The sequence below is a fragment of the Podarcis vaucheri genome, assembly GCF_965113315.1.
Source record: "Podarcis vaucheri genome assembly, chromosome: Z".
In the NCBI taxonomy this organism is placed as follows: Eukaryota; Metazoa; Chordata; class Lepidosauria; order Squamata; family Lacertidae; genus Podarcis; species Podarcis vaucheri.
The window spans coordinates 39,715,042-39,734,631 of record NC_138758.1 but is presented as its reverse complement, the minus strand read 5'-3'; the positions used below and the strand labels follow the sequence as shown (position 1 = coordinate 39,734,631).

The 19,590-nt window shown below is 41.7% G+C and overlaps 1 protein-coding gene across 1 annotated transcript; it reads left to right on the top strand.

Annotated features, from left to right (window-relative positions):
- The first annotated feature begins 226 nt into the window (after positions 1–226).
- On the top strand, positions 227–13,443 carry PPP6C (protein phosphatase 6 catalytic subunit). The gene is made up of 7 exons (XM_082207725.1): positions 227–674; positions 4,661–4,756; positions 6,354–6,419; positions 9,328–9,469; positions 10,743–10,822; positions 10,966–11,175; positions 12,481–13,443. Exons 1-7 carry the CDS (start codon positions 600–602, stop codon positions 12,727–12,729), a joined length of 918 nt encoding a protein of 305 aa, XP_082063851.1. The 5' UTR covers positions 227–599; the 3' UTR covers positions 12,730–13,443.
- The last annotated feature ends 6,147 nt before the right edge of the window (positions 13,444–19,590 follow it).

Below are 19,590 nucleotides of genomic sequence, written 5' to 3'. Positions count from 1 at the left end.
GTATTCTGGTTTTTTATAAATATAACAAAGAATTGCTGGGTGGGGGAGGTAAACAAAGGCAAAAGAGCACCGTCTGGCACCCACTTTACATCCCGACCTCCCTGTGGCGTTGAGCTATTGGTTTTGAGGCAGACTACGAATCCCAGAATGCAATGGGGTTGGGATTCACCTCAGAGCGCTGTAGGAGGCAGAAGCCGGTAGTCGTCTTCAATCTTATCGGAAATCAGTCTCCCGACGTCGAGTTTCGAACCTCCAGCGGAAGTGGGTCCCCTCGTTTCCGGCCTGGTTTCCCTCCCGCCGTGGGAGGGGAGGGAGCGAGAGGAAGAGAGAAGGAGGCGTTCTTGCGTCCTCCTTACTTTTTGCTTTCGCTTATTTATTTATTTATTTTAAGGGACATTCGCCCTTTTTCATCCGGAGATTCGAGGGAGTGGGTTTCCCGCTTCACCATCAGGAATTGCCGTGTCCTCGCTTCCAGTCCTCTCTCTCTTCTTATCTCGCACCCTCCTCCTCCTCCTCCTCCTCCTCTTCTCTCTCTTTCTCTCTTTCCCCCCTCTTTTCCTACCTCCCACCTTCTCCCCCGAGAAAGCTGCCCTCCCAAAATGGCGCCTTTGGACTTGGACAAGTATGTGGAGATTGCGCGGCTTTGCAAGTACCTGCCCGAGAACGACCTCAAGGTAAGAGGAGGAGGGGAGGTTGGGTCTTAGGAGGGGCAGGGGGCGAGTGGGGACCCCTTCCCCCCTCTCTTTCCACGTAGGGCTCTCCTTGAGTTTCCGCTTTCACGGAAGCCGCCCCAGCGCGTAGCGGCAACACGGGCACCCGCTGAAACGCTTTAATCAGTGGTCCCCCAATTACTGTAGCTAATTACTGGGCACCCCTATTTTTTAAAAGCCAAGCCATGGACCCCCTACTTTTGAATCCCCAATAAGCAAATCATTTTAGGGATACTTAAAAATAACCGTAAAATTTGTAATATTAGAACAAAAAATGGCAAAGACTTAATTGTGGGGGGGGGAGACAAATTTAATTTTATTCATGTATAGTACAAGTTATGACATGTCTAGCAGCTATTAAACCTTAATTTTATTTATTTGTTTGCTTGCTTGCTTCCTTGCCGCTCATCTGGCTTGGTTGCCCCAGCCACTTGGGGCGACTCCCAACAAAACACTAAACCTAAATGTGATGGGAGAAATCATGTCTTTTTTTGGCCCCCCCAAATTTCCTTCCACGTTCAGTTCAATATTGCCCACTTTTATTCTCAAATCTGGTTCAAAATTAAGCCAACTTCTAGATATTTCAAAGCTTTTTCAACTAACTTCTTACTGGTTCAGTCTACATTCTTTGAAAAATGGTTGTAATGAATCATCACTAATCACGTCAACAAGTGCATCTTGCTCTTCTGCTGATACAGCTTAGGACTTGCCGATCAGAAGGTCGGTGGTTCGAATCCCCGCTACGGTGAGCTCCCGTTGCTCGGTCCCTGCTCCTGCCAACCTAGCAGTTCAAAAGTACGTCAAAGTGCAAGTAGATATATAGGTACAGCTCCGGCAGGAAGGTAAATGGCGTTTCTGTGTGCTGCTCTGGTTCGCGAGAAGCAGCTTAGTCATGCTGGCCACATGACCTGGAAGCTGTATGCCAGATGAGCGCCGCAACCCCAGAGTCGGCCACAACTGGACCTAATGGTCAGGGGTCCCTTTACCTATACTTGTAATGCCTAATAAAGATTTGGCGAAGAAGAAGTAGGTGTACATCACATTCAAAAGGATTCTATAGCCATGAGTTTTCAGGATTTGATACACAGAAGTAATCTCTGAAGCTAGTCACTAAATCATGCAGGTGCTCAGTGGTGTAATATTTACTTCTGGTATCAATTTTTCGTCAGTAGCCTCCAGAAATGTCTCCAGTGTTGGAATATTAGTGAGGCTACCCATCTTCTCAGCTTGCCCATAACCATAATTTTTAAATCATTGCCTCAATCTTATCTTCAACGTAAAAAATATTCACATCACTACCTTGGAAGCTTGTGTTGAGAGTGTTTACGTGAAACTGTCTGCTAAGTAGTCTACCATACACAACTGCGCAAAGTTGTTAAACTGATCACATGGAAATTTTGAGTCCGTCAGAAAAAGTCATACTGCATCATGTAATTCAGAGAATCGCTGTAAGTCTGGACCCTTCAAATGAGAGTCTTGTTTTATATAATCAGACATATCATATATGCTTCATTTCACAGTGTTGTTCAAAAGAGGTACAGTGGTACCTCGGTTTAAGAACAGTCCTGTTTACGAACAATTCGGTTTACAAAACTCCGCAAAACTGGAAGTGGTGTCCCGGTTTGCAAACTTTACCTCGGTCTAGGAATGAAATCTGAATGGTGGAAGGGCACCGGCGGCGGGAGGCCTCATTAGGGAAAGCGCGCCTCTGTTTAAGAACGGTTTTGGTTTAAGAATGGACTTCCTGAACGGATTAAGTTTGTAAACTGAGATACCACTGTACTGTGTTGATTTCCTTAGCTGCAGACTCACCAAGTACTCATTTGCATATAGCTGGCCCTATAGTATGAGCCTTTCCTGCTTTGGCAATGATTCTTGTCATATCATAAGAAGCTAAGGTTGATTCTCCTGAGTGGTCACACCAGAGTTTTTCCTATGGCTTTTTGCCCCTTCTTCAACTGCAAGTTTGATCTTGAAAAAAATCTATTGGTTTGTTTTTTGTAGTGGTTATGTTTTGTCTCCAAATGTCATTGAAGCGTAGCAGGCGTCATAGTTTCATTAGCCAGAAGATCGTCATCATTGTACTTACGGATTTTTGTTTTTTTCTGTGATTGAGATATGAGATATAACACTAGTAGACGCGCTGACACTAAGCATACTAGGAAGTATTCACAGAATTAACAGTACGCGGGTGGCGCTGTGGGCTAAAGCCTCAACGCCTAGGGCTTGCCGATCGAAAGGTCGGCGGTTCGAATCCCCGCGGCGGGGTGCGCTCCCGCTGTTCGGTCCCAGCGCCTGCCCACCTAGCAGTTCGAAAGCACCCCCGGGTGCAAGTAGATAAATAGGTACCGCTTACCAGCGGGAAGGTAAACGGCGTTCCGTGTGCGGCTCTGGCTCGCCAGAGCAGCGATGTCACGTTGGCCACGTGACCCGGAAGTGTCCCCGGACAGCGCTGGCCCCCGGCCAATAAATGTGAGATGGGCGCACAAACCCCACAGTCTGTCAAGACTGGCCCGTTCGGGCAGGGGTACCTTTACCTTTACCTTTAATGGGTAGCACCATCTGATACTCTTTTGTTTCCTGCTCTGTAGTACTCCTTGGTCTTTTCAAAGATCCCATCTTTTATCATGAATTTGTTTTTTACTGGTTGTTTTTCTGTAAAGGTTTATTCAGATGTATGTGACTTTAGAAAGACGCAAAGCTTTGTGGAGAGCAGTAAGGGGCTCTTGCTCCTTTCATCAATTGATAAAAGGATTTTGCAGCAGTTGAAGCTTTTATTTTCTCTGTGTAGAAAGTGTCACCAGTCAACATTACCTCTTAAAAAATTTTTCCTCTGTTGGGATTAGCTGAGAAGCTGCAAACTGTCCCCCTCCTCATCTTCAGAGTATCAAGGCAGTGACTGATAGGGATGTGTGGGTTCCTTTTTCTTTGAGTGGGAGTTTGGTGGCAGGTTGCCTGGCAGCCCACTCCAGGAAATGGGCTTGCAGTTAATATTGTGTTGTATGTTTGCTGCTTGGGATTAGGTTTTGTGTATGTGTGTGTTTTAAGTCTTTGCATGATCCCTCTGTGTTGGGTACTTTGAGTAGGGTGTATTTTTTCTTTCTTTCATGATACCTTCTCTTATCCACTTTACGGTAGCAAAAAAGCTATGCTAACATACAGTCATACCTCATGTTACGTTTGTTTCAGGTTGAACATTTTCAGGTTGCGTCCCGTGGCAACCTGGAAGTACCGGAAAGGGTTACTTCCGGGTTTTGCCACGTGCGCAGACGTGCAAAATGACGTCATGCTCAGAAGCGGCGAATCATGACCCGCGCACATTGTGAACCCTCATTGTGAAGCCATTGTTTTCGAGAGGTCAATTTATGTTTGATCTGCTGTTATCTCCCGTCTGCCACCTATTGAAATTTGACAGTTCTGAGAAAAGTAGATAAAATCTGGGATAACTGGCTCTTTCACAGATCAGAAGCCTTTAATTAACAGGAAATAAAATCACAGTTGGATTAACTGCTGAGATGTGTGACCTAATTTCCTAGAGGAAGTAAGAGTTTCCACCAGGTAAACTGGAAGGACAGTTTTGTAGAGGATTTTTATTTACAAACTACAGTTGTCTAGATGGTTGGACAGTGTTCTCCAAGCTACTAACATGAGTTTGACCAAACTGCGGGAGGCAGTGGAAGACAGGAGTGCCTGGTGTGCGCTGGTCCATGGGGTCATGAAGTGTCGGACATGACTAAATGACGACAACAACAACACCACAGTTGTCTATAGACAGCTACTTAAAGTTCCTGTGGGTTAGTAACTTCAATGTACATGTTTACAAAGCTGACCCTTTCACAAGTTTCTGGTTTGACATGTTCATAACCTTGTTAGCTGGCTATGTGCCATTGTGATGACCATAATGCAGAGAAATCCTGTATTAATGACCAAAATGCACTCTCTCTTTGTAGCGCTTGTGTGACTACGTCTGTGACCTTCTTCTAGAAGAATCTAATGTGCAGCCAGTGTCTACACCAGTTACAGTCTGCGGTGACATACATGGACAGGTGGAGTTTTATATGGATTGTTCATTTGATGCTGTACCCTCCAATAATAAAGGATTGACACTTGCAAACAATCTTTTTCATTGTAAAAGAATGTGCAAGTATTCACCAGGGGGACATGGAAACAGCAATGCAACATAATATCCCTCCCTTTTTTATACCTTGAAAGAAAATGTTTTTGTTGTCATTTGTTCATAATGATAATACTATACATTCCACAAAATTCAAGAGCAAAGTGTGTTAATTTTCTGGAAGAATGGGGACTCAGCTGCATAGCTGCAAATGAAATATTTTAAGTGTGTTGCAAAGACATTAGATGGCAATGGGTGAGCTATGGCAAATTCAATATATTTTTCAAAACTTTTTTTTAAAATGCATTTTCACAGCGTTTTTTTATACATGTGTAGATTCCACCTGACTCCTTGAATCATTTTCTGAATAACCAGGCTACATAGTTTCATTGGTTTTGGTTCTTGGCCTTTAGACTGCAGTTAATTGAACTGCTTAACATTAACAGGAGTACTATCTCTGAAGCCTCTAATACAGAAGTAATTCTGTTCAAAGGTTATAGATATTGTGCAGGATTAAATCAAAGGCTTCCTTTAGATCTGCACTCTTGCAGTAAAACCAATGGTGCTGCTTATGATTTGCATTGCAAGATTTAAAAAATAGAGAAACTTGCAGTGATGCCATGTTACAAAGTTATGGCAGTATTTCATTGTGGGTGGTGCATTTGCAGTGCTTTAGAAGTGATAGTCTAGGTGTACTTTGCAAGAACTAAATGTTGGTCAAGAGGTTGGGCATGGTAGGGAGAGCATCACTTAGTGATGCGTGGAATACTTATTTCCTCCCAATGCACCATTGAAACCATAAAACAAATATTAACATTAGTTTTTGAAAGGAGTACCAAGGCCCATAATTGAACACAGAATATTTATGAGGAATAGTTCAGATGTTGTCTGCCTTGCACTGATTCAGCATCAAACAGTTTAGGTAAACCCCAGGATCTAGCTAGTAGTAGCATTTTAGCTGTTTGAATGTGGGATTCTAACACTTGAACATCCCCTAACACACCTGTGTCTGTCCAGCCTGTGCCTTTTCTTCAGATGCCTTTCAGAGCCACCTGTTTTTTAAAAAACCGAAAGTTCATATCTTTTGGGGCGTTTTAAGTCATTTGGGTTTAACACAGAATGTTTTTTTTTTAAAAAAAAATATTTTCAGAGTTTCAAAAAAAACCAATTTTTTTACACGCACACTTGTTTACATTAAACCGTAGTCCATATCAGTACCTTTATGGGGTTCCCTGAACCCCCTGATTTCCCCCCACCCCTCCCTTGGCTTCCAAAATTTATCTTCCTTTTTAAACTGCATCTAATTACATTTATCCAAATTATTATACTGTACTTCATTTTTATCCTTTGTCATTTTAAATTACAGGTGCTATATCAATCCTGCTAGAGTTTTTACAATTTTTCCAGTGTTCTTTAATATACTGTATTCTATAAAGTTATGCCATTCTTTGTTGAATTTGTTATCCTCTTGGGTTTATCACAGAATGTTAATGATACAAGCCTTCCCTCCTTTTGTTTTTTTGTTCCAGTTTTATGATTTATGTGAATTGTTCAGAACTGGAGGTCAGGTTCCTGACACAAACTATATATTTATGGTATGTACAAATTAAATTCTAAAAATAACTAGCAAGTTTTTTAATGTAGTATATCCATGACTTGGTAAAGCAGGGGGCTCTGTGTATGTTTTAATTTGGGTCCTGTTTCCTTGCTTGCTGTGTCTTGCCTCTGCTTTTTTTCTCTCTTTACCATCTCAGAAAATAAAAATCTAATTAATGAAGGCTTGGACTGAAGTGCTTGATTGCTCACGTTCCTGAAATTTCAAACCTTTGCTCAGCGCTGTACAAAACTGGTAGAAGTAGAAAATGGTTCAAATTCTTTTCAGGGCAATGAGGAAGAGATTTGTTTGTTTGCGAGGGGGTATCTTATTATTATTGTTGCAACTTTCATTATTGTGGGAATTCCTACTTTGCATGAATCAGTTACTTGAGATAGGTGAGGTTCTGAATCTGAACAGAACATTTGAAATGTATTTTATATGAGTAGAAGGGCAGAGGTTGTGGTTTTCTGCAAGTACAGTTTTTAACAGTCACAATCCTAGAACTTGCGAGGGGCCATAGCTCAGTGTTAGAGCACATGCTTAATACATCAAAGGTCCTGCATCAGAATTAAAATTTGCTCATGCCACACAGATCTTTTTTATTGATAAGAAATATATTGGAAAACAAAAAGAAATAACTCCTAGCAGTGCTGGGTTTATAACATAGAACACAATTACTTTATAATATCACAGGATATCCAGAAAGTATAAAACAACACAGCTACATAAGAACATGAATCATTCCCAAAATATAATTATAAACAAGCCTCGTAGTACCTTAAGTATGTATACAAACTCCTCGGTATGAGCTTTCTTTTGCTGGGTAATCTTATTTATATTAGGCCTAATTTGAGGCACACTCAACTTATCAGCAGTGTGGCATAGTGGTTAAGAGTGTTAGACTTGTAATCAGGTGTCCGTCTCCGCTCCTCCACATGCGGTTTCTGGGTGACCTTGGGCTAGTCTCACTTTGGAGTCTCTCAGTCTCACAGGGTGTTTGTTGTGGAGGAGGAAGGGAAAGGAGAATGTTAGCCTCTTTGAGACTCCACTTCGGGTAGTAATAACGCGAGATATCAAATCCAAACTCTTCTTCTTAACAGCACAGAGAATCCTTTCTCTTTTATGATCTTTCGTATTTGTCAGAGTTGAAAATCCCTGTTCCCAACAATATGTCAAGGAGAACTGTAAAAGAATAGTCAGTACTATTCTCCAGCACAATTATGGATCTCGGTTAGGATTGTCCTCAGTATCACTTGATGCTCTTGCTTTGAAAAGATATCTTTCCATATCCTGCAACTAAAATAAAATATTTTCCTACTATACTATGCTGCACAACACTGAAATGTTTAGGTATTTCTTTGATTGTCCTTTAGTCTACCTAAAGGTAGACTACACCCTTTGAGAACTACTGTCCTAGATTCAATCATTGTCATCCCCTGTTATCATTCATTATTTAAATTCATTGCCCACCCTTCACCAGCAGGTCCCAGGACAGCAAGTTAAAATTCAGAATTAAAAACAGTTAAAGCAGATTGGGGTCACAGAAATAGAACAAGTCCCAAAAATGCACATTTCAGATGTCAAACACCAAGGTAAAGAAGTGTTCAGCACTCACTGAAAACTGTATGGTGAAGAAGCCAAATGCATTTCTCTGCAGAATAGGCCTGGGTGATTTTGTGATAGATAGTTGAAAACCAGTTTGATGACAACTGGTTCAAAATATTTGCCCTGATGATAAACCTTATGAAGCCAAGCCAGAATGCTTTTGTCTGTTGTTCTGACGGATTAGCTCTCCCCTGCCTCCTGCAGGGGGCAGCAAACCACAGAGCAGCCGTAGACTGGGAACTTCCTCTGGCGTCACTGCCATAAATTTTGCTTCTAGGCAGGCTGGTAGGTGCTGGGATCGGCATTCTGCCATGGGGTTATTCCGAATTTAGAAAATAAATAAATAAACCTTGCACCACTTAAGCCTCTTCTTTCCCAAGTTTCCTGCTACAGTGGTACCTCGGTTTACATACACTTCAGGTTACAGACTCTGCTAACCCAGAAATAGTGCTTCAGGTTAAGAACTTTGCTTCAGGATGAGAACAGAAATCGTGCTCTGGAGTGTGGCAGCAACAGGAGGCCCCATTAGCTAAAGTGGTGCTTCAGGTTAAGAACAGTTTCAGGTTAAGTACGGACCTCCGGAACGAATTAAGTACTTAACCTGAGGTACTACTGTATTTTTCTTTTTCCAAACGCCACCCACATGTGTCTGCTTTCCCTTTCTCTGTGTGCTTGCATGTGTCTCTCCCCCCCCCCTTGTTCTGCCTGCCTGCGTGTGCCTTCAAGGAAGCCCCTACGCCCCACATGAGCTGAAGTGGTATGGCTCATCTGTAGGGCTGGGCAAGGTATCTCAGCTGCTTCTTCCTTGCCTAAGGTGGGAAGAAGCAGCCAAGATACATTTCAGATATTATGATATATTATTATATCACAGTATTTAGCTGCTGATGCATCACAGTGCTGAAAACCAGATATTGCCCAGCCCTATTGGGGAGGAAATTCCACAATTTGGGGGCTGCCCCAGTTAAAAAAAAGTACCTGGTCTACTGACTCCTCTGAAGGGGATTGCTTGTTTTTATAATAGTATGTAAGCTGTTTTACTATCCCTCCTTTTCTTTTTTCTTTAATTGTATAATTATGTGTTGTGCCCTGGGACCTTAAAGGCAAAGTGCAGATAAACAGTCTTATAAATAAATAAGCAAGCAAGCAAGCAGGCATACATATACTTCTGGAAGCAGAGGCTAGCAGCCCAGTCCTATGCATATTTAGTCTGATACAAGTGCCTCAGAGTTCAGGCGCTTGTAACATTGCAGCCTGAGTGTCTCATGTCATGCGGTATAGTAAAACGTTGTTTAACTTTTCAGGGTGACTTTGTAGACCGAGGCTATTATAGCCTTGAGACGTTTACCTATCTTCTTGCCCTAAAAGCAAAATGGCCTGATCGCATCACACTTTTACGTGGGAATCATGAGAGCAGACAGATAACTCAAGTGTATGGATTTTATGGTAAGTTCTCTTCCTACCCTACCTTCAGTTTCATAGTTATAATCAACATAAGCGCGTGATGAGTTGGCTTGTCCTCTTAGAAGCTGTAGAACAAGGGTGCTGAGCCTCTGGCTCAGGGGCCAGATGTGGCCTCCAAGCCTCTTATGTTTGGACCTTAAGACTCACCCCGGGCCATCCAGCTCACCTTCCCTTCTTCACATCCTTATTGAGCCTTCTTGCCTGTCCTTTAACACTAACAATAACTCTTGCTTGTCTGGATGGAGGATAGAGAGGGGTGTTAATGTGTGCAGAAACTAGCCTCCTGTACAAAAGTAAACAAACGAACAACTCTAATTGCTCCACCTTCTTTTCCCTCTGATTCCACCCATCACTGGCTGTGGCTCCTGCAACTTTGCCAGACGTGAATGTGATCCTTGGGCTGAAAAAGTCCCTAGCCCTTCCTGTAGAGTTTGGAACATTTTTAAAAGGATTGTGAACAAGGGGTTTGTTGTTAAAACAAGCATAAGCTTCTGCTTTATAATGTAGGAAGCTGTCCTTAGAATCTTAGAGTGATGCGTAGTGCTAAGATCTAGAAATAGAGATTCTGTGTTAATTTTCCTCACAATATATTTTGAAGTGCACCAAAGAATCCTGGGGACTGTTGTTTGTTGAGGCTGCTGGGAATTGCTTTTCTGAGGAGTAAACTATAGTTCCCAGGATTCTGGCGGGGACACGACGGAATGAACAGTGCTTTAAAAATATGTTGTAATATGGACAACTGATTGGACCTGTATCTGCAACTGTGTGTGAAGGAAGAATATGGCTTAATTAGATTTGTCTAATGGAGTATTGGACTCGAAATGGAGCAGGTTGTTTGTGGGCACGCTGAGTGATGCTGGGCATGCAATTATATTTAATTTACTTTCTGAAAAAGACATATCTGTCAAAGTCTCACAATTGATGTAAAAATCATGTTCATCTGCTCATTGAGCATTTCTTTCTTCATTTAAATGATTACACATTTTTTCAAGTTATTCAAGAAATGTGAACCAGTTAGGATAAAACTTTTTAAGTAGTTAAATCTGTTTTATAAGGTTGTTATGATTATAATGAATTTTGGATGCAACCCAAATTAAATGAGTGATTAGGTGAACAGATAATGCTGAGTTTTCAGTCAACATGGGAGCTCCTATCTCCGCTGTTGTTCCTACAACCCGTCTAGTTTAGTCTGAGAAATTATGATGACTAAAACATTATTCCCTTCACCTCTTTCCCCTGCTTCTTTCTCCAATAGATGAATGCCAAACCAAATATGGTAATGCTAATGCCTGGAGATACTGCACCAAAGTTTTTGACATGCTCACAGTAGCAGCGGTAAGGGTTTCTTTTAAGTGAATAACAAGTGACTTTCTGTCTCTGTTTCTCTAATTATACATTTACCCAAAGGTTTTTTTTAAAAAAAATTCAGGATTGTGGTCCTAATAACATCTTCGCCTTCTGTCTTTTTCCCCTTCAAGTTAATAGATGAGCAAATCCTCTGTGTACATGGGGGCCTGTCTCCAGACATAAAAACACTGGACCAGATTCGGACTATCGAGCGCAACCAAGAGATCCCACACAAAGGAGCTTTTTGTGACCTTGTTTGGTCTGACCCAGAAGATGTGGATACCTGGGCCATAAGTCCCCGAGGTGCAGGCTGGCTGTTTGGGGCAAAAGTCACAAATGAGGTAAGAAAACCCAGTTTCCCAACCATGTCTCTGGCAGTGACTCTGGCCTGCAATAGGAAAGTATTGCCTGAGAAAGAGAAATGATGGGGAGTTTAAGACGGTGTTTGCCTCAGAAAACAGGTTTGCGTTTTGGGAACAGTTTCGTTTTATGATTCTGTTTTTGCTTCACACAACTGTTGCATTTGATATCCTGTTACTTGCACAAGGCAAGTTAAGACTGGGTGTGCCCATTCCATCTTATTCATGTTGCTGGGGGTACAAGTGCTAATAGTACTATTATTTTTATTATATCCCACCTGTTCTCCAAAGAGGTCAAGGTTACTAACATATATGTGGTTCTCCCCCTCCTGATTTAATCCCCACCACAGCCCTATAAAGTGATGCAGGTGGCGCTGTGAGTTAAACCACAGAGCCTAGGACTTGCCGATCAGAAGGTCAGCAGTTCAAATCCCCGTGACGGGGTGAGCTCCCGTTGCTCAGTCCCTGCTCCTGCCAACCTAGCAGTTCGAAAGCACGTCAAAGTGCAAGTAGATAAATAGGTACCACTCCGGTGGGAAGGTAAACGGCATTTCTGTGCACTGCCCCGATTCACCAGAAGTGGCTTAGTCATGCTGGCCACATGATCTGGAAGCTGTACACCGGCTCCTTTGGCCAATAAAGTGAGATGAGTGCCTCATCCCCAGAGTCAGCCATGACTGGACCTAATGGTCAGAGGTCCCTTTACCCTATGAGGTAGGTTAAGGTGAGAGGCTGAGACCCACCCAAAGGCACCCAGTGAGCTTCATGGCTGAGTGGATATTCAAACTCCCATCTTCTAGGTTCTTTTCCAACACACTGCTATATAGTATAAATATTGTGCTTGGGGATATTTTATTGGAAAATACGACACTGGTGTAGGATGTCTGGATACAGTAATCAAAATGGTTGCACTTCATGTTACTTCATATTGAAAGTGCCTTAGTGCTGTGTCACTGCTGCCTAGTTTGGTTAACATATTCTTAAAGATTGCATTCGGCTTTCAGGATCACATTTTAAAAGCATCAACTCTTAAGGAGAAACTGAGAGTTTAAGGGGAGAGAACAAGAGAGTATTTGAAAGGAGACTTTAGTATGAGAGAAAGAACATCGCTGCCTCCTGCTCTGTGTCTTTGTGCTGGGCTTCTGAAGTGTTGCCATGGCTCCTTGTCAGTGGAATAGAATGCTTGTGCGTCCGTGCATGTGTGTGTGTGTGCGCACACTACCTCCAACATTTTTACTGTAAATATTTTCCTTAACTTCCTTCCTTATTTTTTTGTTTACACCTTAGTTTGTCCATATCAACAACTTAAAGCTCATCTGCCGAGCCCACCAGCTGGTGCACGAAGGTTATAAATTTATGTTTGATGAGAAGTTGGTCACAGTGTGGTCTGCTCCGAACTACTGCTATCGCTGTGGAAATATTGCCTCAATCATGGTATTTAAAGATGTAAATACAAGGGAACCAAAGCTCTTCCGTGCAGTTCCAGACTCAGAACGTGTGATCCCCCCAAGAACAACCACACCGTATTTCCTCTGAGATGTGGCTTTGCCCTTTTCTTTTGTGATATACCCTTTTAGCACTTTGCTGCTGAAATGCTGCCTCTTGCCTTTTATATACTTAAATTATCTAAATGTGTTGTATATTGTCAATAGGGGTGCATATTTAAATCTCTCTCCCTCCTCTTATCCCTACCTTACCTTTCTTGCCAGCTTTTGAAACGTCTCTGAGCACCCACCTACCTGTTTTGTAGTACTTGTGATTTTTTTTTAGTTCACTTCTTTTTCCCCCAAAAAGCATAGGAACATGAATTTTCCCTTTAATGAAATAAATCTGAACAGCAAAACATCAGAAATAGTCTGATCTTTCATTCAGGGGGTTGACTTTGGGGAGGCTATTGTTTTTAATAAGCTCTTTAAAAATTTCAGCAGCAAAGTTTTATTTGGTGTGCATGATGGGACTGTCCGAGCCCTGCTAGTGAGTACATTTCCAAGATGTAAAAAAAATGTCCTGGTTTATATTTTGCTTTGTCAGCATAAATAAATGGTGTTAATGGCTGCCCCTGATCTCCCTGCACCCGTTGCTTTATTTTTTTAGGATTTAAACTAAAATGCAAAACCTCGTACAGGTAAACGAATTTGTACAACGAAATAATTGTTCTGATTTTTCTCAGATACTTTGTCTTTTTAATAAAGTCATAACTCAGTCTCTAGGTTAAGCATTCAAAATAAAGCCCTACATTGTTGATGTGAATTCATGTCTTTTCATTCTCCCCACCCTCTTTTCACAAAGAAATTTCATATGTGTGGTTATGGTTTGATTGATAGAATGTTTGGATTCTGCTAATACAGGACTTCCTTTTCCTTAGCTAAATTTCCACATAGCAGCCCCTGATTTTCAGGTGTGTCAAAGCTATCAGTTGTACAAGGAAGTAAACAACTTTTAATAAGAAAAAGTGATACCTAGGCATTTGTGTCCCTAGATGTTTTAAATTATATGGCCCACGGAAGGATCTGACTTGGTTGCTTAATATGTACAGTAGTAATATTATGCAACCGAGTCAGACCCTTCTGTGGGCCATATAATTTAAAACATTTAGGGGTTATAAAACTGTAAGTTGTGATATAGTTGAATGAGTTGAACTGCTGAAAGGCAATGAGACTTGCACCATGCATGCTTAATACAAGCATTAGGTGCATTAATCTCAGTTCACCTGTCCCATCTAAATGCAGGGCCCTCTTGTCACCTGATGTAAATTACGGCTTTGGAGTGTGGCTAGTACTGTTATCTAGTACATAAACTGTTCCCTTGACACTGCCTTTTAATCAGGTATTTCTGATACACTGAAATGTTTGCTTCCAGGCACCAGAATACAACTGGGTTGCTTTCATTTGGAGAGCTTGTCTTAAAACATTTGGTAGAAATACTTGTATGCCGGAGTTTGCTTTTGTTTCAATCGTGTGCTTTTTGCTCTCACTGGAGAATGCCCACACTTTCGATTTCCAAGTTCCTCCTTGTTAATAGCCCTTTCTGGTATCACATCAGTAGATGTTCAAATTCAATCAAGATACAAATATTCAAGCACAAAGTATAAATATTCACTTTATATCGCTTTTACAAATCTTTTTCAAATGACAAAAGTTACCTTAGCTACACCAAATCCACTAATTCTACAAATGTGGCTAAGCTGTTTTTGCGGATGGACCAACTCCTCTCTCACAAGTCGGTTTTTATGGTTGCCTTGACCACTGCCTCCTATTTATGTGTGTGACCTTTTGCTTCTCTGCTGTACTTCGCAGCTTGCCTCTCATCAACACTGATGAGCTAATAGCTGTGGAAAATATCTATGACTTCCGCTTAAGTGAACAATTCGGTATATGAGACAGTGATGAGATATTGATCCTGGTAACAAGGATGCATGGCTATGTGCTTACAGGACCTATGCATAGCTTCTTCTTTTTAAAAAAAATAAAATTCTTTTTTTCTCATTACAAATATACTTATAACATAGTTTACATAACGTCCCTCCCTCCCTTTGGACTTCCCCCAACTTCTATTTCTGATTTATTATCCTCATTATTGTATTCTGCTATTTTCTACAAATATATTTTTCCTTTTATTACATTATTTGTTCCCTATCCATAAAATTGTGAACGTTTATTTAAGTCCTACCATCAAGTCAATATTCTTTCTTTGTTTCTGCAAATATAAAGGGTTCCCACTCTTTTTCAAAATCCTTATTGTCCTTTTCCCGAAGTCTGTCTGTCAGCTTTGCCAACTCCACATAATATACATGGCTTCTTAATAGTAGAGCCCTGCTCTGCATTGTGGACTGCTGTTTTAATCTTATTCCCTGTGTCAATATATTTTAAAATTTATTTAAAAGCCTTTCTTTAACTGCTAAATATTTACACATCTCTTTAAGTGGTATACAAAAATACTACAGTAAAACAGTATTCTAAAAACAGATGTATCCAAAGTTAGCTCTCTTAATCAATGTGGGTTCCTTAATTTCAATGCGTCTTAGAATCATAAAATTGTAGAATCAGAATAGAAGGGACCCTGACGGTCATCTAGTCCAACTCTCTGCAATGCAGGAATCTCCGCTGGATTATACTTGGCAGATCACCATCCAAACTCTTAGAAACCTTTAAGGAAGGAGAGTTCACCACTTCTCATGGGAGTCTGTTCCAAGGTTCATTAGCTCTTACTCTCAGAAAGTTCTTCCTGATGTTCAGTTGAAATCTCCTTTCTTGCAACTTGAATCCATTGGTTCATGCCCTAGACACAAGCAGAATAAAACAAGCTTCCTCTATATGACAGTCCTTCAGCTATTTGAAGATGGCTATCATATCTCCTCTCAGTTTCCTCTTTACCAGGCAAAACATACCCAATTCTCTCATCTATTCCTCATAAGGTTTGGTTCATCGTCCTCCGCACATGCTCAGATTGTTAATATCCTTTTTTAATTGTGGTTCCCAGAACTGGTCACAGTACTGCAGGTATGGTCTGATTTCTGTTGATTGGGACCCTACTGTTGATGCAGCCTAGAATCGCATTAGCTTGATTTGCTGCTGCATCACACTGCTGACTCATGTTAAACTTGTGGTCTACTAAGACCCCTAGATCCTATTCACGGATACTGCTAGTAAGCCAGGTGTCCTCCATCTTATATTTGTGCAGTTGGTTCTTCCTGCCTAAGTTTAGAACCTTACATTTGTTCCTATTGAAACTGATTTGTTAATTTGGGCCCAGTTCTCCAGTCTGTTAAGGTTGTTTATACAGTCATACCTCGGGTTGCGAACGTGATTCGTGCGGGAGGCGTGTCTGCAACCCACAGCACCGCATCTGCGAGTGATGTGCTTCTGCGCATGCACGTGATGTCATTTTGCGCTTCTGCGCGAGCACCGAAACCTGGAAGTAACCCGTTCCGGTACTTTTGGGTTTGACGTGGTTAGCAACCTGAAAATGCGCAACCCGCAGCATTTGTAACCCGAGGTATGACAGTAACAATGTTGAAAAAGAATAGGCCCAGGACAGAACCCTGCAGTACCCCATTTAACATTTTTTTCCAGGATGATGAGGAAATGTCAGTGAGCATTCTTTGGTTTCCATCAATCAAACAGCTACAAATACACCTAACAGTTACCTTGTACAGTCCACATTTTACCAGCTTCACAAGAATATCATGGGGGACTTTGTCAAAACACTTACTGAAATCAAGATAAACTATGTTCACAACATCCCCATGAACCACCAAGCTTATAACTACAGTGGACCCTCCAGATACGAATTAAATTTGATTCAGGGGTCCGTCCGCAACCCGAAAAGTCTGTAGGCAGAGGCACCGCTTCTGCATGCAGCATGATTGAATGCTTCTGCACACATGTGCGGCACGCAGAGCACTTCTGCGCATGTGCGCGGGGTGAAACCCGGAAGTATACACTTCCAGTTTTGCCATGTTCGTAACCCGAAAATTACGTATCCAGTCCACTGTATATATATAAAACAGTTTTGTATCGCATGAGTTGTTTTGAGAAACTCATGCTGGGTCTTAGTAATCACAGCACCCTTTTCTAGGTGCTCACAGATTGACCATACAGTCATACCTCCATGAACGTCCACCCCCTCGATCATCCATTTCAGCAGACATCTGAGGCAAACCCAGAAGTACCGGAACGGGTTACTTTTGGGTTTGCCACTTTGCGCATGTGCAGAAGCGTTAAACCGATACACACGCAGAGCGACGCTTTCAAGTGTCTCTTGTTGAGCGTCCGGGGCTCCGGAATGGATCCTGGACATTTGATGAGGTACCACTAATTATCTCTTGTAGGACCTTTCCTGTTATTGACGTCAAGCTGACCGGTTGGCAGTTACAGTACCTGGGGCTTATTTCTCCCCCTTTTTGAAGATTGAGACAACATTTGCCCTATAATCTGCAGGGACCTCACCTGTTGTCCAAGAGTTCTCAAAGATTATAGACCAGGGGTCAGCAACCTTTTTCAGTCATGGGCCGGTCCAGCATCCCTCAGACTATGTGGTGGGCTGGACTATATGGGGGGGGGGGAATGAACGAATTCCTATGCCCCACAAATAACCCAGAGATTTAAATAAAAGGACACATTCTAATATTGTAAAAACACCAGGCAGGCCCCACAAATAACCCAGAGATGCATTTTAAATAAAAGGACACATTCTACTAATGTAAAAACACGCTGATTCCCGGACTGTCCATGGGCCAGATTGAGAAGGCGATTGGTTCGCATCTGGCCCCCAGGCCCTGTTATAGACACTGAGATTACATCCGCAAGCTCTTTTAGTACCCTTGGATGCAGCTCCTCAAACCCTGAAGATCGGAATTCATTTAAATTAGGTGTTCCCTTACCACATTTCCTCCTATATTGGGCTGCAGCTCTCTCCTTGCATTGTTTATTTTTTTATCACCAGGTTGGGCACTGTTTTCCGTTTGAGTGAAGATGGAGGCAAAGTAAGTGTTGAGTAGTTCCACCTTCTCTCTGTCGCCCAAAGAATTTTCCATCTCCACGCAATGGTCCTACTACTTGCTGCTTCTACTCTAAGTAGAACTTAGTTGGATATAAACAGTATTATGAAAACAGAAATTCGGTAATAAGAGTGAGCTTATGGTTCAAGGAAAGCCTGTGCAGATAGAATATAGAATAAAATATGTTGGCGTTTGGGGTAGGTTGGAGTACTTCCTGGGGCTTTCTGAATTGAAGTCAATTACTAACTTCCATTTTCACTTGTACAATACTGCAAATGATTTATGTTGCTGTATATCTGCTGTGACGCTTGTAATGTCCTTTATAATTGTGGTGTTCATACGGAGCCCCCGGTCATCTCACGGACTGTTGACCCGTACACCACTAATCCGCTGCCACCAACCAGGTCCTCCCTGGTAAATCACTTAGTCTGAGTCAGGTTCTTAAGTTAACAAAGAAGAGTGTAGTTTATTGTAAACACAAATAAACTTTAACTGCATTCAAACGTTGTTACTCTTTACCTTCTTAGTCTTATTTTATCCTGTCTCTAACTCTTCTACCTCCCCTCACACAAGAACCAACTGCGCTAACTGTCTCTCTATTTCCAACTGTCTGCCAACTGCTTTCCCAGCTGCCTTTCCCAACCAACCAAAACTAACCCAAACCTCAGGCTGAGCCCTTTTATAAGCAGGTAGGCTCCGCCTCTGGCTTTTCTATTGGTCTACCTGTTAACCCTCTCTCTCTCTCTCTATACAGACATTTTAAAACAAACGGGCAAAGCCACAATAATAATTTTTAAAATTGTAGCTACCGATATATTGTCATTAGGATCCTATGGACAACCCAGTTTGAAGCAGCTGTTTTCTCAAAATCTTCACAGTGTAAATGTGTGTGGGTGTACACAAGAAACTGTAATTACAGTACATAATGACTAATGTGTGTTTTTTTAATAGGGAGGTTTTGCACAATACTTATTTATGATAATTTAAGTATTTTATTGCTGTTTTGTTGATTGTTTTAAAGGTGTGGGGTGGAATCTGAGATTGTACTTTAATGGAAGCCTACAGCTTCTTAATATTTTTTGGATATTGCAATCTATGCCCACTAAGTAGCATATTGAGAGCACTCTTGTTTAAGACCTGAATATTTCTTTTGAAAAACACAGTGGAAATGGATATTGCCCTCACACTGCTTACAAAAAATATATGCCTTAATTCTCCCCTATTCTGAAACATAACTATGGACTAGCAATGTTTGCTCTTCTTCCTGTGGATTATTTTTAGAGTGTGCACACACACAGATGCAGTAATACCTGCCCATGCTCCAAGAATGGAAAAATATAGCGGAGGAGTGATTAAGATGGGAAGTATTCCCAAACAGCATGAATATATTCTGTCAAGCTCTTGCTACTGGTGTGGATGCCAAATGGCAGAATAGCAATGAATATGAATATGAATGACTTAGAAACTGGAATGTGAGGACACTAGTGTCCCAGTCACCTGCACACAAAAATAGGATCCAAACAATCCATTTGTGCAATAACTCCCCTTGTCTGGAAGCAACCATAATCTGGCATTTGTTGTAAATAATTTGCCAAGCTTGATTATAATTTTTTAAAATGTAGGTGTACACTGAGTGATTTGAGAGACTGAAGTGTAACAGTACAGTCATACCTCAAGTTACAGACGCTTCAGGTTGTGCGTTTTCAGGTTACGGACGTGCCGAACCCCGGAAGTACCGGAACAGGTTACATCCAGGTTTCGGCGCTCACCCATGTGCAGGAACACTAAATCACACTTTGCGCATAAGCGCCAAATCGCAACCTGCGCATGCACAGATGTGGTGCTGCGGGTTGTGAACATGCCTCCTGCATGGATCAAGTTCGCCACCCGAGTGTCCA